At 44.3% G+C, this 25175-nt stretch overlaps 1 protein-coding gene and 1 long non-coding RNA gene across 2 annotated transcripts in view; one reads left to right on the forward strand and one right to left on the reverse strand.

Moving 5' to 3' along the window:
• The window catches only part of LOC310753766 (cathepsin L2-like), a 73604-nt gene that overhangs the window by 31660 nt on the left and 16769 nt on the right, over positions 1-25175 (forward strand). The window contains 5 exon segments of the mRNA XM_083595108.1: positions 985-1209; positions 4578-4644; positions 4647-4745; positions 20109-20310; positions 20478-20586. Coding sequence (XP_083451234.1) covers positions 985-1209; positions 4578-4644; positions 4647-4745; positions 20109-20310; positions 20478-20586 — 702 coding nt within the window.
• LOC310753872 lies at positions 17193-20155 on the reverse strand. Its single transcript, XR_014543476.1, has 2 exons — positions 19992-20155; positions 17193-19894 (listed from the first exon to the last, which is right to left on the reverse strand). It is a non-coding gene; the product is annotated as an uncharacterized lncRNA (long non-coding RNA).

Consider the following 25175-nt stretch of genomic DNA (forward strand, 5'->3'; position numbering starts at 1 on the left):
ATAGATCGTCCTGAGACGACGTGGAGGCATGATGGCCTTTGTCTCCCTGGCAGTATGCCAACAGCAACTGGCTTTCAGAGGTGGACTGCCCCTGGCCATTGAGGTTCTGCACATGAAGAACACGACTGGATCAGGCAAAAGGAGGTCCATCTAGCCCAGCATCCTGTTCTCACAGGACTCAACCTAATGCCCCAACAGGAAACCTGCAAGCAGGACCCAAATACAAGAGCATGGCCATCCTGACCTCCTTCTCCAGATATCTGACCAACCCTCTTTTAAAGCCATCCAAGTTGGTGGCCCTCACTGCCTCCCTTGGGAGGGAGTTCCGCCCTTTACAATGCCCTTGTGAAGAAGGGCTTTGCTCCCTCCATCCTGAATCTTCCAACATCTGCCTTCATTGTATGTCCACCACTTCTAGTGTTATGGGAGAGGGAGAAAAACGTTTTGCTTTATCATAGAATTGTAGAATTGGATGGGACCCTGAGGGTCCAACCCCCTGCAATGCAATCTTGGCTAAAGCTGGTGGGTGGCCATCCAACCTCTGCTTAGAAACCTCCAAGGAAGGAGAGGCCACCACCTTCCTAGGCAGTCCATTTTCCACTCTCGAACAGCTCTTTCTGTCAGAAAGTTCTTCCTGGTGTTTGGTTGGAATCTCCTTTTTTGTAACTTGAAGCCATTGGTTTGGGTCCTTTCCTCCAGAGCAGGAGAAAACAAGCTTGTTCCCTCTTCCACGTGGGAACCCTTCAGATGTTGGATGATGGCTCTCATATCTCCTCTCAGTCTCCTCTTCTCTAGGCTAAACATACCCAGCTCCTTCAACCTTTCTTCATAAGGCCTGGTTTCCAGACCCTCCTCTGCACATGTTCCAGCTGGTCAATATCCTTCTTAAATTGTGGCTCCTAGAATGGGACCCAGGTGGGGTCTACCCCCACACCATGAATGTTTGATTTACTTCTGCCTCACCACCTCTTGCTGTTCCCACAGGGCCACTGCGGGTCCTGCTGGGCATTCAGTGCCACCAGAGCACTTGAAGGGCTGCGCTTCAACAGGACAGGGAAGCTGATCCCTCTAAGTGAACAGAACCTCATTAACTGTTCCTGGAAGCTGGGCAACCAGGGGTGCCATGGAGGGTACATCACCCGGGCCTCCGAGTACATGCAGGAAAACGGAGGCATAAACTCAGAGACCAGCTACCCCTACTTGGAGAAAGTAAGACAGAAGGAGGAATCAGTGCACATGCCTCGCTGATCTGGGCCACACACATGTGCACAATTGTGTGGTCAAGCACAGACCTTTGCCACCTTCACATTACTTCTAATTTATTCTCAATTCTAATTTATAGTCTGCCCTATTGCATATATTAATATTTTGCAGCTTGAAGCAATAGGATGAATAAAAACTGACTCCTCTTGGAAAAATAATTGTCCAGACCCATATATTGTCCAGACTCAAAAGCTTTCCTCACAGAACTTTCTTCAATTACTCCAAATTTCGTTTTTATAAGAAGCTGAACCTATGCTGGATGTGCACATGATATTATACAACTATCTGGATGTAACACTGATTGTTTGGTGTTCTGTTTTGAAGAAAGTTCTGTGAGTTCTTTGTTTGGACCAAAAATCAGAGGTCTGTCTCTCCCCACAGCTTCCATTAGTCCGCAGCTGTTTTCTCTCCAGGAGAGACCTCATTATCACAGCCTTTGTTCTCTGTGGCTTCCAGAGAAACACTCAAAGGCAACTCCCTTCAAAATGGCGGTTTGCAATTGAATAACCCTCTCACATGATCTAAAGTTAAACACAATATGAGAGAGCAGAGAACATCCTAAATTGATTATCAACCCATTTATTTTATTTTTTCTATTTTTGTTTATCATTTCCATTTTTACACATGAAACTTTATTTTCCACTACATATTCTAGTTTCCCCCATATCTTATTTTTTCTCAACTTTCTATCTCAATATTTCTTACTGCTTTTACTGTTAACTTTTTGACATGCTTTCAATATGTTTCCAAATAATCTATAAAACATTTCCAACCATCTTCAAATACTTTTTTTTATCCTGACCCTTATTCTATTTGTCAATCTTGCCATTTCTATATATTCTATTAACTTTGTCTGCCATTCCTCCTTTGTTGGTATCTTCCCTCCACTTCTGAGCATACACCATGTGCAGACCCATTCATGATGCTCAGAAGGATCTGCTTTGCTTTATTATAGCCCAATGGGATTTTCCAATTTTCAGCAGCACACATACAAGCATATACAGAGTTATTTTCTATTTCAATGTTAATTAAACTAATAATAATAATAATAATTGTCAGAGCTGCCCGAGGTCCCAGCTCACAAAGGACCAACGCCGCTTCGTTGTTAAGTACGAAAGTCTTTATTGAAGTTCAGTTTCACTTCCAGAGCCGCAGCGTGCAGCTCTACGTCTCAAACTTTAGACCGCTGATGCTCTGTCTGAATCTCCTCCCCCCAGACACCAGTTTAAGACTCTAGCCTTGCTCCACCTCTTCCTCTGTTCTTTCCGCCTCTGGTTCCGCCTGTCCGTCGGGGTCTCGCCCTTTCTAGACTCTTCTGACGCTGAATCCCCTGAGCCTTCCCCCTCCCTCCGGCGGGCTTTAGGAGCTGGTTCCCAATCCGGGTCTCCTGCTGTCCCCCGCGCCTGTACATTTGAACTTGGCGCGCGCGCCCAGCCAGCAACTTTCCTCCTGACCGTTTCACTGCTGCTGTCACTGCTTCCCCCTTCGGGGAGGCTAGCTGCAACTGACCTCCCCTCCGTTCCCCCACTCTCCGATGGAGGCGTGGTCAGCCCTGACTCATCTTCTCTCCCCGCTGGAGGAGACGCTGGCCCTGACACATGTGACTCTTCCCCCCCACTACGCTCTGGTGGGGAAACTGGTCCTGATCCCCCGCTGCTGCTTTGGGGTTCCCCGCTTGCTCCTTGTTTCTGGTGCGTCCCCCCTGGGACCCCCCTTGCCCTGACCATCGGCGCCCCCTTCTGGGAATCTTCTGATTCGCTGGAGAAGCTCATGGAATCTCTCGGGTCACTGTCATACTCCCCTACGCTGCCCTCGGATTCTTCCCCTTCGCTCTCCATTTCCTCTCTCCCCTGTGCTCCTGCTCCCGAGCCCCTGACAATAATAATAATAATAATAATAATAATAATAATAATAATAATAATAATAATAATACTTAACATGCCCTTCACAGAAGGTGGAAAACACAATTAGTAAATTAGGGAGAGAAGGGAGCCTTTTGCTAGACCTCTGTTCCATCTAACAAGAAATCAATCTTTTAGTGTGGCAGCACTTTGGAACTCCCTGCTGATTGACATCAGGCAGGCGCCTTCAGTGTGCTCCTCTCTGGACGGCTGGCACCCACCCTCGTGCTGCACATCCAAGGAGTGGCACCTGGGGAAGGACTATGCCAGGAGCCTCAGCTGCTCTCCGCCACCCTCCTCCTCGGCCTGCTGTAGCTGCAGCTCCAGTGCTGCTGGGATAATAAATGATAATAATAATAATAATAATAATAATAATAATAATAATAAAAATAAAAAATTTATTATTTATACCCTGCCCATCTGACTGGGTTTCCCCAGCCACTCTGGGCAGCTTCCAACATAGTATTAAAATACAGTGGTCTGTTAAACATTAAAAGCTTCCCTAAACAGGGCTGCCTTCAGATGTCTTCTAAAAGTCTGGTAGTTGTTCTTCTCTTTGACATCTGGTGGGAGGGCGTTCCACAGGGAGGGCGCCACTACCGAGAAGGCCCTCTGCCTGGTTCCCTGTAACTTGGCTCCTCTCAGGGAGGGAACTGCCAGAAGGCCCTCGGCGCTAGACCTCAGTGTCCGGGTAGAAAGATGGGGGTGGAGATGTTCCTTCAGGTATACTGGACTGAGGCTGTTTAGGGCTTTAAAGGGGTGCTGCCAAGCCTGCCAAGGAGCACCACCGCTGCTCCCACTGGGAGCTCACTGAGCTGAAAGGGCGAGTGTGGTGACCGGCAGGCGACCTTGTGAGGAGTGGTCCCCTCAGGGGTGCAGAGAAGTCCACCTGTTGCCCCCTGCACGACACCCACAAGGAGATTAGGGGGTGCAATCTTTGCCTTGCGCTGGGCGCTGTCAAAACAGGTTACACCACTGGGACTAGTGCAGGAAGGAAATGCATAAGCCCACACCAAATTCTACACCTAGTTTGGAAGCAGCAAACTGCTCAGTAAAGTCCGCTTCTCGTTGATCATTCATAACCTTGCAAAGTCTGCACTACAGCCCTTCCTCTGAGGAGGGCAGATTGAAATGTTTCCCCTTTTTTGTGGAGTTCAGTTTCCAAACCGAGTTTCTGTCATTCATAGAATTGTATAGTTGGGAGGGTCCACTAGTCCAACACCTGCAATGCAAGAATCCTGCCCACAGCCCTATGTGGGTTGGCTTGAACCACCAGCCTTCTGATTAACAGCCAGGCGCACTGAGCCCTGGCTCTTTGGAGCTGCAAATGCAGCCCTGGGGAATCTGCCCAAGCCACTTTCCTCACTCGCCCTGCTCTGCAACCACCTCCAGGTGATTGTCGCTTCTCTGCAGGATGGATCCGTGTGCAGTTACAACTCGCAGGACTGCACGGCCAACTGCACATCCGTTGTGTGGTCCCAGTGGGGAGCGAGGTGGCCCTGGAGCAGGCTGTGGCAACGATTGGGCCGGTTTCGGTGGCCGTGGACAGCAGGAGCTTCTACTTCCATTTCTACAAGTCAGGTGAGGGGCCAAACGTTTGGAGAGGGTGGCAGCCTCCGGCGTGATTTTGGTGGCAGCTATATTGCCATTATTAATATTGCACAGAATGAAGCAATTGGATGCATAAAAACTGACTCCTTTTGGAAAAAAATTATGCCCAGATCCATAAATATAATTCAAAGCTTTAAACAGGTACAAAACAATCAGCAATACTTCCAGAAAGTTGTATAATGCATTTGCATCAAGGATAGGCTCTTCTTAAATTATGACCAGAGCAAAAATCCACACTGTGTCTCTGTGCAGCTCCTGGAGGTACATCTTATCACATCCTCCTCTCACTGCGTTTGGGAACAAAAAAAAACAAGCCAGCTCCCTCCAAAATGGTGAATTTGCAATTGAATACATTAACTGCATCATCTAAGGTTAAACTCCCCCGTGAAGGCTAGCAGAGAATATGAACAGTTAATTATTGACTCAGCTAGATGCTTAGAGAGAGCTCTTTCTAACTTAGTATACAATGGGATTTTCCAATGTTAAAACCTTAGCAACATACTAGATTCAGGTAGGTATCTGTGTTGGTCTGATGCAGTCAAAATAAATTTAAAAAATTTAAAAAATTGTCCAGTAGCACCTGAGAGACCAACTAAGTTTGTTCTGGGTATAAGCTTTTGTGTGCATGCACACTTCTTCAGATACCTTAGCAGCATACATACAGGCATTCTCCATTTCAGTGTGCAATTATACAATTATACCTAACAAGCTAAGGGATAACAGGCAACTCCTGGGCACAGATGGCTAATTTGTGGGCCTTATTTCTAAGGTGGGCCGCAGCAGCAGTGCCAGACACTTGTAGCCTGGCCACTGTAGTCCATGCAGTGGTGAGTTTGAGGTTGGACTACTGCAATGTTCAGCAAATGGGGCTGCCCTTTGCACCTGGTTTGGAAGCACTGGTGGGTGCAGAATGCAGTGACCAGGCTGCTGATGGGGACATCTGGCTGACGACAAGAGACACCCTTGTTAAAAATATCTGTACCAGCTGCCCAACCCCTGCTAAGCCATGTTTAGTCCTTGCATTGATTTACAAATCCCTGAACAACTTAGGTCCAGGCTGCCTCAGGGATCACCTGAACCCTTCTTTCCCAGCTCAGTTACTGAGATCACCTGCAGGAGCATTGTAGGGTCGTTCCCCAACTCAGGCTCACCTGACAGCAACAAGAATCAGAACTCTATCCTGTGACCTTATCCTGTGGAACTCTCTGCCACTAGCAAGCCAGCAGGCACCACCTGTGCCGACTTCTAAACACCTGCTGAAAACTTTTCCACTCCAGGTCTAATGCATCTTCCCACAATAGTTAGCTGATTTCTGGATTCGGATGGTCTGCCCCCGCCAGTTAATGGATCCAAATGGTTTCCAGAGAGTGGTAGGGGATGCTTTATCCCATGTTGATGGCCTTTCAGCTGATTCCCTGGTGGTCCGCTGGAATGTGGAGTTAACCGGGGCTATTGACTGTTTGGCTCCGAAGCGCCCTCTCCGATTGCATGGAGCCCAGACAGCCCCGTGGTTTTCCACGGATCTGAGGGCAATGAAACAATCGTTGAGACGGCTAGAGCGCCGGTAGCGGATAACTCATTCTGAAGCTGACCGGACACGGGTTAGAGCTCAATGTCGAGCCTACCAAGTGGTGGTAGCGACAGCGAAGAAGACTTTCTTCACTGCCTCTATTGCATCTGCAGAAAACAGCAGCAGGAGACTTTTTCAGGTGGTTCGCAATTTAGCGGAACCACCTGCTACATCGGGGCCCAGTACGGGCCACATGATGTCCTGCAATGATTTTGCAAAGTTTTTTGCAGATAAAGTCGCTCAGATTCGGGAAGAGGTAGACGCCACCATGGGAGCAGGGCCGGGGCGGGAGAGTGCTAGAGTCCTGTCTAGTCAAGTTGTGTGGGATCAATTCCAATCTGTTACCTCCGAGGATGTGGACAGGCTGCTTGGAAGAGTGAAACCAACCACCTGTCTCCTTGATCCTTGCCCATCCTGGCTAATAAAAGCTAGCCGGGAAGGGCTGGGCGATGGGCTTCGTGGGGTGGTGAATGCTTCTCTCCGTGAGGGAGCCTTCCCAGACCCGCTGAAAGAGGCGGTTATTAAACCGCTTCTTAAAAAAGCATCTTTAGACCCGGCCAGTATGGCCAACTATTGCCCAGTCTCAAATCTTCCATTCTTGGGCAAGGTGATTGAGTGAGTGGTTGCTGAACAACTCCAGGCACGCCTGGAAGAAGCGGACTATTTGGATCCCTTCCAGTCGGGATTCAGGCCTCATCATGGGACGGAAACTGTCTTGGTCGCACTGGTTGATGATCTCCGGCAGGCTAGGGACAAAGGTGAGAGCTGTTTCCTAGTTCTGCTGGATCTCTCAGCGGCCTTTGATACCATCGACCATAACATCCTTCTGGACCGTTTTGAGGGGCTGGGAGCTGGGGGCACTGTCATACAGTGGTTCCACTCCTTCCTCCTGGGCCGTGTTCAGAAAGTGGTGGTGGGGGATGAGTGTTCAGACCCCTGGGCTCTCACTTGTGGGGTGCCTCAGGGTTCTGTCCTCTCCCCCATGCTTTTCAACATCTACATGCAGCCGCTGGGAGAGATAATCAGGGGGTTTGGGCTGGGTGTTCATCAGTATGCAGATGATACCCAGCTCTACCTCTCTTTCAAATCAGAACTAGTGAAGGCGGTGAAGATCCTATGTGAGTGTCTGGAGGAGGTTGGAGGATGATGGATGGCAGCTAACAGATTGAGATTGAATCCTGACAAGACAGAAGTACTGTTTTTGGGGGACAGGAGGCGGGCAGCTGTGGAGGATTCCCTGGTCCTGAATGGGGTAACTGTGCCCCTGAAGGACCAGGTGTGCAGCGTGGGAGTCATTTTGGACTCACAGCTGTCCATGGAGGCGCAGGTCAAATCCGTGTCCAGGGCAGCTGTTTACCAGCTCCATCTGGTACGCAGGCTAAGACCCTATCTGCCTGCGGACTGCCTCGCCAGAGTGGTGCATGCTCTGGTTATCTCCCGCTTGGACTACTGCAATGCGCTCTACGTGGGGCTACCTTTGAAGGTGACCTGGAAACTACAACTAATCCAGAACGCGGCAGCCAGACTGGTGACGGGGAGCTGCCGCCAAGACCACATAACACCGGTCTTGAAAGACCTACATTGGCTCCCAGTACGTTTCCGAGCACAATTCAAAGCGTTGGTGCTGACCTTTAAAGCCCTAAATGGCCTCGGTCCAGTATATCTGAAGGAGCGTCTCCACCCCCATCGTTCTGCCGAGACACTGAGGTCCAGCACCTGTTTAGGGAAGCTTTTAGTGTTTGATGTATTGCAGTATTTTAATGTTTTTTTGGAAGCTGCCCAGAGTGGCTGGGGAGGCCCAGCCAGATGGGCGGGGTATAAATAAATTATTATTATTATTATTATTATTATTATTATTATTATTATTATTATTAAAACTTTTTAATATGGTTTTGCACTATATGGTTTTATGTACTAGTACTGTAAAGCACACACGCACACACACACAAAATATTTTTATGTTGCACTGGATGTGCTTGGCTTAAAGGTGGGTTCTGTGCCTGAAAACGTTGGAATTCTGACCCTCCAGGCTTCCGGTTTGGGTCGCGGACAGTGAGGAAGCGCAGAAAGCCCTTGTAAGGGTTTTCTGAGCAACGCCGAGGCTTGGGGGAGTCGCAAAGGCACTGCGCCCCCCAAAAATCCCAGGGGGGAGACCCTTGGGGGATAGGCAGCGTGGGAGCGGTTCTGCCGTCTTTTCGGGGGTTTTTTTACGGAAGAAACTCGGGATGATGAGACCGTGAGCGCAAAATGGGAGAGCACCGACTCCGTGTTGTGACGCCTCTAGCTTCTGCTGAGAAAGGCGGCGAACCTCCACAAAGATAAAAACGGATTCTCCTGCGTGTTGTGATTTAAAACATCTTTAAAAATTGGAGATTAAGCGAGGAGAACCCTGGGTGTCTTAAGATTTTGGCAAGGAATTCATCCGGTTGAGGACAGAAAATGGCGCGGGTTACAGAATCGCAGATATATAAAAAAAGGAAGTAGCTGCCTGCCTGACTGAGTGAGTACAGAACGTCCATGGCAACTTTGTCAAGGCAAACTAATTACTAAACACAAAGTAGCAAAGAAGATGCCTGCTTGAATTTGTACTCTACCCCCCCCCCCCGCATACTTTGTTTCTCTTCTTGTGGGACATAGTTTCCAATAATTAACCCAACTCAGCGGCTTGGGGGAGGATAAAAAGAGGCTGCAAGAGTTTATTGCGAGTGGCGCTGAAAGGACGGAATATAAAGAGACAGTAGGGAAAAGACAAAAGGAATTTTATAACAGACGCTTTGGAAATTTGAACACAGTGAGCTAAAATATAGTGGGGAACGTAAAGTTACTCTAAGGAGATTTATAATCCCCCACGTTTTTTCTTTCTGGTATTTTTCCTTTCTCTCCTTTCACTCTGCTGTGTGGTACTAGTTTCTTTTTCGGCTGCTTGTAGCGACTAGCCCTGTAACCCCTCTAGTGCTGGAATAGAACTTGAAAGTAAATTTGAGCACTAGACCCCCCACCCATATTATAGGGGGGCTGTGTTTCTAACCAGCCAGAGCTGATTCTGAACGTAATAGACTTACTCAAATTTATGTTGGACAGACACTTACCACCTACTCCTTTGGATTGTGTTGGACATTTTTACAACAATTTAAACAAACAAGAAAGCTGCAGAATAAGGGGTGACTTTCTCTTTTCGTCTTTATGAATGTCAAGTGGATCGGACTGCATTACCTTTCTATATGTTATCCATGCTGGATTAGGCCGCCAAGTGGCTGAAGAGTCTAGGGCTACGCTGGCCTGGTCGGATTAACTTTTGTGAAATATTTTGGGAAACACTTTTGAATCTTCTTCTGCGTATTTTAAAAAGACTGTTGACTTGATTTAGCCCAGCTAACTACTCTATACTGAAGAGGAAATCTCTACTGTTGGGTCAATATCCTCACTAGTTCGATATATTTTACTGTTGGGTTAATCTTCTTTACGATTGGGTTTATATCCTTACTGCCTTTGGAATTATTATTATTATTATTATTATTTTTTGTGAGACAGGATTATTTGATTGAACATAGCAAGATATCCAAAGTAACTAATCAGAAGAAATGTTTTGAATTTATTTGGGGATTGAAGGAGTGGAAGGGAGAACTTAAAGGGCTCACCTAATGAGGTTATTTGTTTTCTGGTATAAAAAGGATTGATGAGTAATTTGAAAGTGTAGCAAATTAGGTTTAGAAGTCATACCTGCAGATACAGCCCAGATATTGGATTGAGACATTCTATAAGATTCTAGATATTTTTGGATGTGGTTGAGGAGTATAACTTAACAATCTCTATACAAGGGTTTTCTGAGCTTAAAAAAAAAAAAGGAAATTTCCGGGGAAAAAGAAGAAGAAAGAGATTGTATTTTACAACTAAATCTCTCCCTTAAAGGGCTCACAAAGTGTGAAAATAAGTATATAATGTTGGGGGAAAACGGGAAAAAGGCGGGGGGGGGGGACTCCAGCTGAAAGGAAGACATCCCGACAAGAAGAAATTAAAGATCTAGATTTTTTATGGTTAAAAATTAAGGAGGAATTTAAACAAAGTGAAATACACATGGAAAATAAATTAGGAGAAGTGCAGGAGATGATAGACAGAAAGGTAGAAGGAGCAGTAGGTGAGCTTTCCATTAAAATTCAAGACTTATCAGCCAAATCAAAAACATTTGAAGAAACCAATAAAAAAATTCAAAAAGAGATGAGAGAACAGAAAAAGGAGACAGAAAAAATAAAGGAAGAAATGAGAGAGGTGAATAAAATGCAGGAGCAAATATGGGATAACTTAGCGATGACAGAAATGTGACAGAAACAACTTCATTTAAAATTCAGAGGAGTAGGAGAAGAAGTGAAGAATATAAAAGAGAAAATGATTAAGGAGCTAACTAAATGGCTGGAACTGAAAGAAGAAGAGGTGGCATATACGATAGAGAATGCCTTTAGAATAAGAATGAGATCCCAGCAAAATAAGTTAAAAAAACCTCTTGGGGACTGTCTAGTAATCTTCAATTCAATCGAGATGAAGAACTTAATATTAAAAACGAGTTATCAAAAAAAAAATAATAATTGATGGCAGACCAATTATTATTTTCAAAGAAATACCAATTAGACTTCTGCGTAAAAGGGAAGGATATAGACAAATAGTAGGCGTTTTGAGGAGAAATGCCATACAATACAGATGGGAGTTCCCTGAAGGGATTGCCTTCTTTTTTAAAGACAAAAGATTTAAGTTGACAGACTCTCAAGAGGTGGAAAAATTCTTGAGAAGGTATGAGAAAGAGCTTGGTAAGGTTGAGGACAGGCTAAGAGATAGAGAGGGAAGCAAAAACGAGTAAAAAGGAAAGAAAGAGAAGAGAGGGGTACGGGACAAGAAAGAAGACGAAGAAGAAGTAGTAGAAGAAGAAGGTGCTGTGGGAGGTGAAGAAGCAGAAGAGGAAGAATATACCAGGAACGGAAGCTCCAAAACACAAGTTTGAAAATTCAAATTGAACAAATAGAAATTAATTTTAATAATGTCTTTGATTTTTTTGTCCTGGAATGTAAACGGTCTAAATGAAAAATCTAAAAGGAATAAAATAGAGAAAGTTTTGAGGAATAAAAACTATGATGTGATTTGTTGTCAAGAGACACATGTGGCCAAAAAACACAAACATATATTGATAAATAAAAAGTTGGGAGTTGAATTTATTAATTCAGATGTAAATAAAAAAAGAGGATTGGTGATTTACGTTAAGGAGAAATGGGAACCTGTATTAATTTGCAAAGATGATGAGGGAAGAATTTTGGGAGTTCAAATTAACCACCAAGGTGAAAAATTTAATGTGGTAACCGTTTATGCCCCTAATACAAACAAAGCAGAGTTTTTTAAAAAACTGGAACAAGTATTGTTAGAATTAGAAAATCATAAATTAATTCTGCTCGGAGATCTGAATGGAGTACCAATACCAGAATTAGACAGAAGTGAAAAAAAGAGGAAATCGAACCAAGGGAAACTTCCAAAATCATTTAATAACCTTGAGGAAAATCTAGATCTGATTGATATTTGGAGGCATAAAAACCCAATAACGAAACAATTCACACATTTCTCAGAACCACACCAGAGCTGGGGCAGAATTGATCAGATATGGGTTTCAAGAGAATTATCTACAAGAACAACGAAATGCGAAATACAACCCAGAACCCTTTCTGATCACAACCCAATTGTTTTGGAAATAAAATGTAAATCATCTGAGCCATATAGGTGGAGAATGAATGAATACTTATTCGAAAATGATGAGACGATTGAGAAGGCTAAAAGTACCCTGAAAGATTACTTCGACTTAAATTTAAATAAAGAAACAAAAATTGATATAGTTTGGGACGCCAGCAAGGCGGTTTTAAGAGGATTCTTAATTCAACAAAATAATTATAGAAGGAAACTAAGAGAACTAAAGAAAGAAGAAATTATTAATCAATTAAGAGATTGTGAGAAAAAATTAATAATAAATCCCAGGGATGAAAGGACTAAACAAATCTCTAAAATGCTGCAAACACAATATTCAACATTAATAAGTCAAGAAGTAGAATGGAGAATCAAATCAATGAAGCAAAAATATTTTGAATCCGCAAATAAAACGGGGAGACTACTGGCGTGGCAACTAAGAAAAAGGAAAAAACAAAATGTGATCAACAAAATTAAAACAGAAGAGCAAGTATTAGAAGATCCCAATGAAATAAAGGAAAAGTTCCTTCAATTCTATGAAAACCTGTATAAAAAGGAAGATGAGGACATAGTAGAAATAGAAAAATATCTGGAAAGAAACGGAGGAGAACACTTGACGGATGAAGAAAAAACCCAATTAAATAAATTAATAACAGCAGATGAGATCAAGGAGGCAATTAAGAAGATGAAACCAGGGAAAGCACCAGGTCCAGATGGTCTGTCACAAAAGTACTACAAAGCTTTAGAGGAGTATCTGGCCCCGGTACTATGCGAAGTAATGAATAATATTCTACAAGGAGGGAGGATACCTGATTCCTGGAAAGAGGCACACATCACGTTAATACCTAAATTAGACTCTGACAAATTGGACATAAGAAATTATAGACCGATATCACTACTTAATAACGACTACAAAATCTTCGCAGAAATAATGGCGAACAGACTTAAGAAATACTTAATAAAATCCATTCATAAAGATCAAGCCGGATTCCTCCCTAATAGGCAATTAAAAGACAACGTAAGGCACATAATAAATATTATTGAATATTTGGAATTTAAGAATGATATTCCCGCGGCACTAATTTTCATCGATGCCAAAAAGGCTTTTGACAATGTATCCTGGCGGTTTCTATTAAAATGTATGGAGAGGGTAGGGATAGAGGGGCCTTTCATGGAAGGAATAAAAGTAATCTATTCAAGCCAAAGGGCTAAACTAATTATTAACAATAATTTAACTAATTTGTTTGTGATTTCGAAGGGTACAAGACAGGGGTGGCCTCTGTCCCCTCTCTTATTTATTATGGTGCTGGAAGTAATTACAAATAAAATAAGGAAAACTTCAGAAATAAGAGGAATCAGAATTGGAGCAAAAGAATATAAATTAAAGGCCTACGCCGATGATTTGGTAATATCGTTAGAAGATCCAGTAAAAGGTATTGGTAAAGTTCTAGAGCTACTAGAAGAATTTGGAAAACTGTCCGGTTTTAAGCTAAATAAAGTTAAAACCAAGATGTTGACAAAGAACTTAGCTGAAGATTTAAGAACCCAGTTAGAGTTGCAAACAGGAATCAAGGTGGTGAAAAAGGTGAAATATCTGGGTATTTGGGTCTCCACGAAAAACATAAACCTAGTAGAAGATAACTATATCAGGACCTGGAGAGAGATTAAAAAAGACTTAGATACCTGGAGTAGGATAAAACTCTCCTGGTCTGGAAGAATGGCCGCAATTAAGATGAGTATTCTTCCAAGACTGCTGTTTTTATTTCAGAACATCCCGGTGATTAGAGGTACGACAATGTTTAAAGATTGGCAGAAAACCCTTTCCAGATTTATTTGGCAGGGCAAAAGAGCAAGAATTAAATTTAAACTACTTACAGATTGAAGAGATAGAGGAGGGTTTGCCGTCCCGAACTTGAAACTATACTATGAGGCCTCGTGCTTGTGTTGGATCAAAGAATGGATCGTTTTGAAAAACACAGATTTGTTAGATTTAGAGGGATTTAACACCAGATTCGGTTGGCACGCATATCTATGGCACAATAAAGAGAGGGTACACAAAGGCTTCTCTAACCATATCATCAGAGGAGCGTTGCTTGAGGTATGGGACAGAAATAAAAGACTTATAGAAAAAGACACCCCCTGGTGGCTATCACCAATTGATATTCTAACAATCAAAAAATTAAACATGGAAAGTCAAAGATGGACCTATGAAGATCTCCTGGTAAGATCAGATAAAGGATGGAAAATCAGAACATATGAAGATTTAAAGGATAAATTAACGGGTTGGCTACAATTTCACCAAATTAATGCCTTATGGAACGAACATAAAAAAATAGGGATGAATGAGAAAAAGTCCAGATACCAGGTGGAAATACTAGAAGGTAATCCAAAATGTATAATCAATTACTAGATTGGGATACTAAGGATGAAGAGATAAAGGAAGTTATGGTCAAATGGGCCATAGATCTTGGATACAACCTAGATTACGATAGGTGGGTGAAACTTTGGAACAAGGATATGAAGTTCACAGCATGTGTTGGACTCCGAGAAAATATGGAAAAAATGATGTACCGATGGTACATCACCCCTGTGAAATTGGAAAAAATGTATAAGACCGGGGACAAAACATGCTGGAAATGCAAAACAAAAGAGGGTGATTTCCACCACATGTGGTGGGCTTGTGAAGAAGTGAAAAGGTTTTGGGGACTTATTTATGATGAATTAAAAAAAAAATTGAAATATACTTTCCCCAAAAAACCCGAAGCCTTCCTCCTAGGAATGGTCGGAGAGGAGATCAAGAAAGAAGACCAAATAATGTTCCAATACGCAACGGTAGCCGCCAGGATATTGCTAGCGCAAAATTGGAAAACCCCTAATATCCCAACTGTTAGAGAATGGCAAATTAAGTTATTCGAATATATAGAATTAGCAAAGATGACACAAAAAATCAGGCATCAAGAAAGTGTAAAATTTATTAACGATTGGAACAAATTCATAACATACATAGAAGCAAATTTAGGAAATATTAAAATCACAGTAGGTGTAACATAAAGCCTGCGATGTATAGATAGAGGTTGCAAAAAGATACCGCAGAAAGGTATTGTGGTTATATAGCCCAAAACCGAGATGGAGGGAAGTCAATCAATGTTATGTTATAAATTGATGTTGGTTTGTTTTCCGTTTGTTTTCTTTTTTTTATGGGCTGCTTTGTCTTTTTTTTTTCTTTTTCTTTGTTGTTCGTTTGTATGTTTTTGTTCCTTCACTTTGTATGTTTTTGTTTTTTTTTAAAAAGAACTTAATAAAAAGAATTTTAAAAAAAAAAGGAATTCTGACCCTCCACATGCGAAAAACCAGGATCTTTATATCAAATCGGATGGTTGGGGAAGTTTTTTTTTATATATATAAATTTTTATTGATTTTCCAACATATATCAAAACACAACACAACTAACAGTACACAAACAAACAAACATACAAACACGTATAATTTCATATCCTCTTTTTCTTAAACCTTGTTTCAACGACTTCCCCATACCTCCCTTTTCTGCATCCCTGTTTTAAATTTTCCCAGCAACTCCTAATTTCAATTACTTATAATTCACTTTCTTTAATCCTTTTTCTCTTACCCAATTATTTGTCACTGCAATTCTGTTTTACATTACCCATAACATTTTAACACTCATTAATTTTACAACAGTTCTTAAGATAAATTTTAAATTTCTTCCAATCTTCTTCCACCGTCTCTTTCCCTTGGTCACGGATTCTGCCAGTCATCTCAGCCAGTCCCATATAGTCTATCACCTTCGTCTGCCACTCTTCCAGCGTGGGTAGTTCTTGTGTCTTCCAATACTTTGCTAAAAGAACTCTTGCTGCTGTTGTAGCATACATAAAGAACGTCCTATCTTTCCTTGACACCAATTGGCCTACCATGCCCAGGAGGAAGGCCTCTGGTTTCTTATGAAAAGTACACTTAAGTACTTTCTTGATTTCGTTATAGATCATTTCCCAGAAGGCCTTAATCCTTGGGCACGTCCACCAAAGGTGATAGAAGGTACCTTCAGTTTCCTTACATTTCCAGCATTTATTATTGGGCGTATGATAGATTTTTGCAAGCTTGACTGGGGTCATGTACCACCTATAGATCATTTTCATAATATTCTCTCTTAAGGCATTACATGCCGTAAACTTTATACCGGTGATCCATAACTGTTCCCAGTCAGCAAACATAATGTCATGACCAATGTCTTGTGCCCATTTAATCATAGCTGGGGAAGTTTGTACAATTATAGAGCTAGCCCATCTATGAGGCAGAGTGAGTGCAGGAGCAGAGGATGCTGCCGTTGCTCCATCTAGCTCAGTATTGTCTACACTGACTGGCAGCAGCTCTGCAGAGTTTCAGGCAGAGGGGTCTCTCTCTCCCAGCCCCACCTGGAGATGCCATCAGGGATTGAGCCGATGTGGTAAATGCTCTGCCACTGAGCTACACTCCTTACCTTGTTTATAAAGTAAGATTCTAGTCCTCATGGGCCTGATTTAAAGAGGAAGCTGTATTATAGGAAGTCAGGCCATTGGTCTGTAACATGGGTAGGCAAACTAAGGCCCAGGGGCCGGATCCAGCCCAATCGCCTTATCAATCCGGCCCGTGGATGGTCTGGAAATCAGCGTGTTTTTACATGAGTAGAATATGTCCTTTTATTGAAAAGGCATCTCTGGGTTATTTGTGGGGCCTGCCTGGTGTTTTTACATGAGTAGAATGTGTGCTTTTATTTAAAATGCATCTCTGGGTTATTTGTGGGGCATAGGAATTCATTCTTTCTTTTCCTCCCCCAAAATATAGTCCAGCCTGTTAGGATATTTCCGTTCCACCTTAAAAGGGAGCAGGCTTTGTGAGTCACAGAATTAAACTAACAAAACTAAATAAAAATAAAAACAATTTAAAACACACCAAACAATTTCAATATCTTATCTTTCATTCACTTATTTCAGCGACCTCCTCACACCTCCCTTTTTGTATTCCACTTCTATTAATTGTTTCAGCAATTCATTTCCATCTTCCTCTGTTTTCTATCCTATAATTGTGGTTCGAGGACCTGACCCCCGCGAAGTGAAATGAAGACACAAGGACAAGTGATATAAGGTTGATGGGCTAGAAAAGGCCACAACTTTATTGATTACAGCAATGAAAAGGTATTGGCTTAGGCATTGGATCGAAACAAGTGGGTTTATTCACCAGTAGGTGGAGCCTGTTGATGCTAATCCAACTATAGGCTCACCCCTGCTGTCACCGAGGGTCGTGCCATGGCCTCCCGCCAAGCAGGCATCGGACAGAATACACGACCGCCAGATTCCTTTAACGGAATACCCCTAAAAATTGAAGGCATAGGCGATGGCCACACCTAGCACTTCGACACACAACACATTATTCCAATGCCTAACCTACCCACCAATACCACAAAAGTTGTGACGATTGCTACGAGGTAGGCGAAAAAACCAAAAAGCCTAATGCCAAATGGAAAAACTCCTACCAGGCCCCCCGGGCAACCAGGGCGACCAACCTAAGGTCCATAGCAAGGCCAATGACCTAAGCCCTAACTAAAAGGGAGTGGAGGGTGGGTGACTTGCGATGGGACGGTGATGAAGAATGAGGCCAGGGAGAGGCTGGCACTGCAGCAAAAGGCTGCTGAACACGCCCCCTCCACGGCACCTGGTTGGGTGGCCATCGGGGGGGCGTGAGTGCCAGCCAGGTGAGCTGGAGGCAGGGGGCAACGCCCCCTGCTGGGCGGTGCTCGGGCTCCCGCCCACAACCACTCCCCTCTCTTTCAGGGAGGAGAGTCTTTGTGGTTCGAGGACCCGACCCCCGCGAAGTGAAATGAAGACACAAGGACAAGTGATATAAGGTTGATGGGCTAGAAAAGGCCACAACTTTATTGATTACAGCAATGAAAAGGTATTGGCTTAGGCATTGGATCGAAACAAGTGGGTTTATTCACCAGTAGGTGGAGCCTGTTGATGCTAATCCAACTATAGGCTCACCCCTGCTGTCACCGAGGGTCGTGCCATGGCCTCCCGCCAAGCAGGCATCGGACAGAATACACGACCGCCAGATTCCTTTAACGGAATACCCCTAAAAATTGAAGGCATAGGCGATGGCCACACCTAGCACTTCGACACACAACACATTATTCCAATGCCTAACCGCCACCCGAGCCAAAGGCTCGCCGCCAATACCCTCAAAGCTGCAACCAATCCCAGATACTTTTGATGACACTAGCTAACTAAATGTCGTTCCCCAAATCTGATAGGTGGACACCGTCATTCCGGTATAAAGCTTGGTCGCCGATCCGGATACGGTCATGATAAATGACTTGGCCATACATAAAGCGCACTCAACGGGCTACCGCCCGGTTTACGAGTTTCCTGGTTTTTCAATGGCCATACAGCTTTGCGCACTGCGCCAAACAGTTCTTTTCAGGAAGGAGGACCAGAACACCGTCGTTCTGGGACACAAGGCTGCAAATGCATTCAAGTCTCGTTTTATGCTCCACAACAAGTCCACACTCCTTCTGTTAGCAAGGTCATTCTCCCCCAAATGAATCACAAGGATGTCGGGAGGGCCGAACTTGGCTACTTTCTCCCACAGCAATGGCATCAGCTCCTCCCAACGCATGCCTCTTCTCGAAAACCAGGAAACTCAAACACCATGTGGAAGGCCAAGATTGGATGCAAGACTGCAGCTCACCGCTCGTACGCGGGCCCAATGAACTATACTGTGGCCGCAAATCCACACGCTTCTTCTGAGCATAACTGGGGGTAAAAGACAGAAAGAAAAGGCGGGTAAGTAGGGTAAAGCGGCAAGTCGCATACTAGCGAATATAAGACTTATAAGCATTGGATTTCCACCGGCCCATCTCTTTGATCCTGTCCGCCGGTAACCCCAGGTGCGCAGCCGTGGTTGCGGCGCCAATTCTAAAGGAGTGCGCAGCGTACTCCTGGGAGGATAGACCACGAGCCTCAATAGCCTTGCGAAGCACTCTGGTGAATTGGTGCCTCAACAAGGGTGACCCATCTTCGTGGTCCAGAAACGGACCCGGGCCGGGCGGTCTGAGGTAGAGGTACCTCTTAGTGTCCTTTACTGGGCATGGGCCCTGCTGTGCCAACACCGTGAGCTTAACTAGGACACCCTTACCCGCCTGATCAGTCTTGGACTGACGTATACGCACTGTCACGGTAGTTTCGGACAACTGCACGTCCTCGCACAGGAGGCCGTGTGTTGAACCTCGTGCACCAACTTCAAACACCACCTCACCAACTCTGAGCGTGCCAAAAAAAAGGCGATAGCGTATGCTGCGGAAAAGAGACGTGCCTCGAACCTGGACCAGCAAATTGACCTGAGTTTTATGCGTATCTGAGATAACAATCCGTAAGAAATCGGCTTACGGCTCTCGGCCCTGGGAGGTTGCAACCTGCCCCAACCCTCAATGGCTCTACGGATCGAGAAGTCACTACACGGGTCATGAGCAAATGTAGCTTTTGAAAAGAAGCTGATGGCGGCTACGTGAATCTTTAAGGTTTAGGAGCACGTCCCAGATCATCGAGATGGGAAAGGTACTGCAAGACATCGTCAGTGGTAGGAGGTACGTTATGTGAGAGCCCAGATAACCCAGACCTGAAACCAAGGAAATCACACCAGGCCTTCTTGTAGGACCTGAGAGTGGAAGGTGCCACGGACGCTAATACTCCCTGTATCACTTTGCGTCTCCAACGTTCCACAGGTACTCCGGAAAGGGTTCGGGCAACAGTTGTGCTCCAGGTGCAAGCGACCGGAAGCGAGGTATCTGAAATCGAGACAAGGCATCGGCTATGTCATTATTGGCTCCGGGTAAGAATTTGGCTGAGAATATTATGTTGTACTCAAGGCACCGGAGGACGAACGCCCGCAGAAGGGAGGAGACCCACTCAGACCGAGAAGACTGCCTGGCTAGAATGTTCACCACCGCCAGGTTGTCGGTCCTGAAGCACACGCGGTGATCTCGAAACTCTTCCGTCCAGATGTGAACGGCCACCACTATAGGAAAGAACTCAAGAAAGGTGAGATCCCGCGTAACCTGCCCCAGCCCTCGATAGCTCTGCGGATCAGGAAGTCACTGCATGGATCGGAGGAGAACGTGGCCCTAGCGAAGAAGCTAATGGCAGCTAATGGCATGTATTTTAAGGTTTTAGGCGCACGTCCTAAGTCATCGAGGTGTGAAAGGTATTGCAGAACGTAGTCAGTGGTGGGCGGCACGTTAGGCGAAAGCCCAGATGTCCCAGACCTGAAGCCCAAGAAATCGCACCAGGCCCTCTTGTAAGACCTGAGAGTGGAGGGTGCGACAGATGCTAATACTCCCTTAATCACTTTGTGTCTCCAACGTTCCACAGGTGCTCCGGAAAGGGTTTGGGCAACAGCTGTGCTCCAGGTGCCAGCGACCGGAAGCAAGACATCGCAGAAGGGAGGAGACCCTTGCAGATCGGGATGACTGTCTCGCCAGTATGTTCACCACTGCCAGGTTGTCGGTTCTGAAGCACACCCGGCGATTTCGAAACTCCTCCGTCCAGATATGCACGGCCACTACTATTGGAAAAAAAAAAAAAAAACTCGAGAAAAGTGAGATCCCGCGTGATGCCCTTGCCCTGCCACCCCGTTGGCCAACGTTGCGCGCCCCATCGGACCCTGAAATACAAGCCAAAGCCCAGGGACCCTGCCGCATCTGAATGGACCTGAAAATCTGAGGACAAGTTAAGAACATCCTGCCATAGGGATATTCCATTGTAGTGTTCCAAAAATGTCACCCAAACCTCTAGGTCGGCCTTACCTGTCTTTGGAAGACGGAACCTGTGGTGTGGGTGCTTGAGACCCACTGAAAGCCTGGCTAGGCGGGGAAAACTACTCTACAAGCAAAATTGAAATGACCTAACAGGGATTGTATCTGTCTGAGGGTGATTTTTGTTAGTGCAAGGGTAGTATGAATTATTTCCTTAAGGGTGTCAATCTTCTCCTTAGGTAAGCGGGATGATTGGGCAACTGTGTCCAGCTCTATGCCCAAGTACGTGAGACACACAGACTAACTGAATGTGGATGTTCATTATGCACTGTATCATAGTATAGTACAGTGATTATAAGAATATCTGCTTGAGTATACGTTTTCATCATGTGTAAAACTCATAAGGAATAAACAAATAGTTCTATATTGTGATCAAGTAACTCCTAGAACAAAATTGTACGTTTTAGCTTCAGAAAACCAGTTGCTTCTAGCCAACATCCTGTTGCCAATGTAGCTAAAATTTTAGCATTTTTGATTGTTAGTTGATAACAAGATTGTTAGTATGACAAGAGATTGGTGGGATACTCTCCTACAGATTTCCAAAACTGTTGTACAACAGACACAGCCAGGACATTCCAGAACAATTCTATCTGATACTGTAAATGTCAGGTTTCAGTTTCACTGTAGCTAGACAGAACTGATACATATGCAACATGTTCTAGAAGATTCCCAAAGGTGAGCTCTTGGCCAAAGCATTATCCACTTCAGTGAAGTGTTATTTCTCACAAAACTAGCAATTTGTTTACTAACTATACATGTTCCCTAATATGGTTAAAGCATTGAAATTATGCGATTCCGACTGTTGGGCTTAAAGGCTTACTAGATTCTAGGACTAAGGACTAAATCAGTATTGTACTTCTTTGCAATTTTGTCCACAGCTGCCCTGCTCATTGGGAGAACAGGAAATGGATCTGGAACACTTCAAAGCAGTACCATTGCTCCCATGTGTCTTCCTGCTTGGGCTGTCATTTTGTTAAAGCTGTGGTCTTGCTCTTGTAGTTGATCTGGGCGGAAAAGGCAGGTTCCCCAGGAAAAAATAATTCCTGTATGAGGTGTTATGGGATGATACATTTGGTTGCCTAATTATCGCGGCCCTGTTGGGTTCATCCCAATTAGCTGTATGCCATAGTGTGACTCCAGAGGCGGAGCTAGCTGCTCTGGCACCCGGAGTGGCACACGTGGTGTGCACCCAGGGGTGGGGCTAGCTACCCGTGGGGTGAGGCGAATGTCCTTTCCCTTACTGACTTCTGATAAGGAGAGTCCTTCGCGGTTAAGGAGCCACTACCGGGATTCTGAAACCCTCTGAGAAACCCTTCCAAAGATAGGATGCTGCACTTCTGTCTGGATGGATAGACAAGAGGTTGAGGAGAGGAGAAAGCTAAACTGGAGAAAATGCTAGACCCAGAAGGACTTTAACGATGGTTCCCTGCTGCGGGGGCTCATCTGGAACTAGAGTGGTGGAAGCCCTGACCTCCCTGAAAGGGCCGCTTCCCATAGTAACACGCCATGGCTGGGTGAGCCCTAGCACATCTCACACACTCGTGCGGGTACTTAAAAGACTGCCTTTGGCATTGCCCTTTATTGAATTACCAGCACACCTTACGTTTTAAATCCTTTCTAAGGTCCAGCTTTCCAGTGTGATACACCTCTGATGGCTTCTTCCCGACATACGGGCTAACTGCCAGATGCTAAGAGCGGCGGCCTCTCCAGAAAGGGCGTAAGCCATTCTGACTCATCATCACCGGCTGATGAGGTGCCTGATTCTGGAAGCTGGACCCTGGGCTGCCTATTCTGCAAAGAACTAGAAGAACTGGAAGCAACCAGGCTATTGATACGGGCCGGCAGCCTCCACGCAGGCGCCCCGATGCGTTTCTGAAAGTCACCGAGCAAACCTGAGACCTAGTTTGCACAGGCGCCGTTCCTGTCTGAGGGCTTGGGCCTGCACCTGGGTAGTTTAAAGGCTGGCCACTGGTTTGCGAAACAAGGAAGTAAGAAACACAAGGCAAATAGAACTAAAGAATAGCTAGGAGAAAGTGCTGTTCATAGTCAACAAAGAATGATCTGAAGGCATTGAGGAACCGCGAAATGGGTTTGGGTTTATTATTACGTCGGTTGCCATCTGCAGTGTGTGCTGGTACTGCACCCGTGCGCTTCCTCTTGGGCGCCATGAGCTGCTCTGTGCACTAGTAAAATGCGCCTACTATTTATTTCGTCACTAATTATTTTATATTATTTTATTTTAAATTTAATTTTCATTTATTTATTTATTTATCTATATTTTTAATATTAATTATTATTACAATTTTTTATTTTTATAATTATAATTATTTATTATTATTATTTATTATTATTTATTTTTTAAATTTATTTTATTTTATTATTTTATTTTATTATTGTTGTTGTTATTTTTAATTAGTATTAATATCACCAATCAATTAATAACTTGACTGTAATTAAATGTCAGTATACAATTATTGTGTATCAATAAAGTTCAGAGCACGGTTGATGAATTAATCATTAATCGATAGTATCTCAATTAATAGCCAATGGATTTATAGCTATGAGTAGAAATTACTATTATCAATCGCTCCACGTAACTGCTGACAAAATGAACAAGCTATACGTCACTTAACTGCACCGCTTGTATTAATTTATATTTATTAAATCACAACCCAGCAAGAGTTCAAGCAGCAGCGCTCAGCTACATATTAGCACCTGGCTCCAAGGAACAATTCCATACACAAAGGAACCCCAACTGCAGTCAAACAGAATTAGAAGATAATTGCCTACAATAAAAAGTTGCCCCTATTAAATGATAGGCAAATCTAGGCGCAAAGCATTGCCAAGTAATCAAACAGAATTGAAAATAACTGCTTACAAGGAGATGCTCAGAAGCTGCAGCCAAATTAAGAGAAAAGGAAATCAATAAGATTCCAGGCCCACACCAGCGGCCCTCTGGAAAGGAGGGGTGAGGTAGCTCTTAAGGGGAAACTTACACCAAACAAAAGAAACTTTGCCAAACAAAGAAAGTAAATTTTTTGCCCACAAGGTTGGCTCAAGACCAGTTGATGGAAATAAAGGTGCTTAAATAGACAAAAGACTGCAATTGGTCAAACTGCTGGTTAGTTAAACTGACAATGCAACTAGAGCTGCTGAACTTCCAGGTGCTTAAAAGACAATGCCGAGCAATCAAGCCTGCCCAGCAGTTGAAAAACCTGTCTGGTAACTGTGATGACTCAGGCAAAGGGAAATCCAAAGACACCTTTTTTTTTTTTTTTTAATAAGGTTAATGTGATGTATCTCTTTCCTGAAAGGGTGGGGGGTGGAGGGAGGGAGGAGGGGTGGAGGGAGGAGAAGGAAAGCGTGGGGGGGGGGGGAGTTTGGAGGGAGGAGGGGGTGTTGGGAGTAAAATGACGATGCGGGGCAAGGAAAAAGTTTGAAATATAAACCGTGAGTTAAACTGGACTTTTTAGTAAAGGTACTATAAGCCGAAACTTTTTTTTGTTGTTGTTGTTGTTTAAAAGCAGTTCTTGTGGTGTTTAGTGTCACTGGCTTTTGCCGTAATAAAACTTGAAACTTTAAAAGCAGTTTTCTTTAGGGAGCCTGTACTGGCAAATGCAGCCAATGACAAGAACCAGGCAAAGGCACACCTTCAAAGGTTCTAAACGTGCAGTGCTGAGGAATGGTTTCCTGATCATAAACCCTGCATTGTCCACCCCAAGCCCTGCCTTATTTCTTCCCCCAAACATCAAGCGGAGGGGGGGGTGGCTTAGAGAAACCAAGAGGGGTGAGGTTTAAGTGCACAATGTATTCCAAGCCCCAGCAGCCTTTAAATTTTACAGTGGGCTCCCGATTTAAGTGGTACCAATGGAAGGGGTGGCAGGGTAAATTAAACCCACGCTAGATGAGTAAAAATCAATAAACGGCAGTCACAAACACATGCTGCAAGCACACACACGCACGCACGACTTAAAATTGGAGAGGAGCCCTGGGGATCATCTAGTCCAACCCCAGCAATGCAGAAATATTTAACTGTCCCATACAGGCTCTCAAGGACAATGGAGGGGGAAAACACATAAGCACCCTGGCCAACAAATTAAATGTAAGGCAAAGCCTCTCAGTCACCCAGACCAGCCATGCAGGTGGACAGGCAAGGGCAATAGAGGGGAAAACATACAAGCATCCTGGCCAAAAATTAAAAGCACCAGGAGTGGGGGGAAATAGAAGGTTAAATGTAGGTTTTTACACGGAAAAG

The sequence above is a fragment of the Podarcis filfolensis genome (genome assembly GCF_964270895.1).
Source record: "Podarcis filfolensis genome assembly, chromosome: W".
Lineage (NCBI taxonomy): Eukaryota > Metazoa > Chordata > Lepidosauria > Squamata > Lacertidae > Podarcis > Podarcis filfolensis.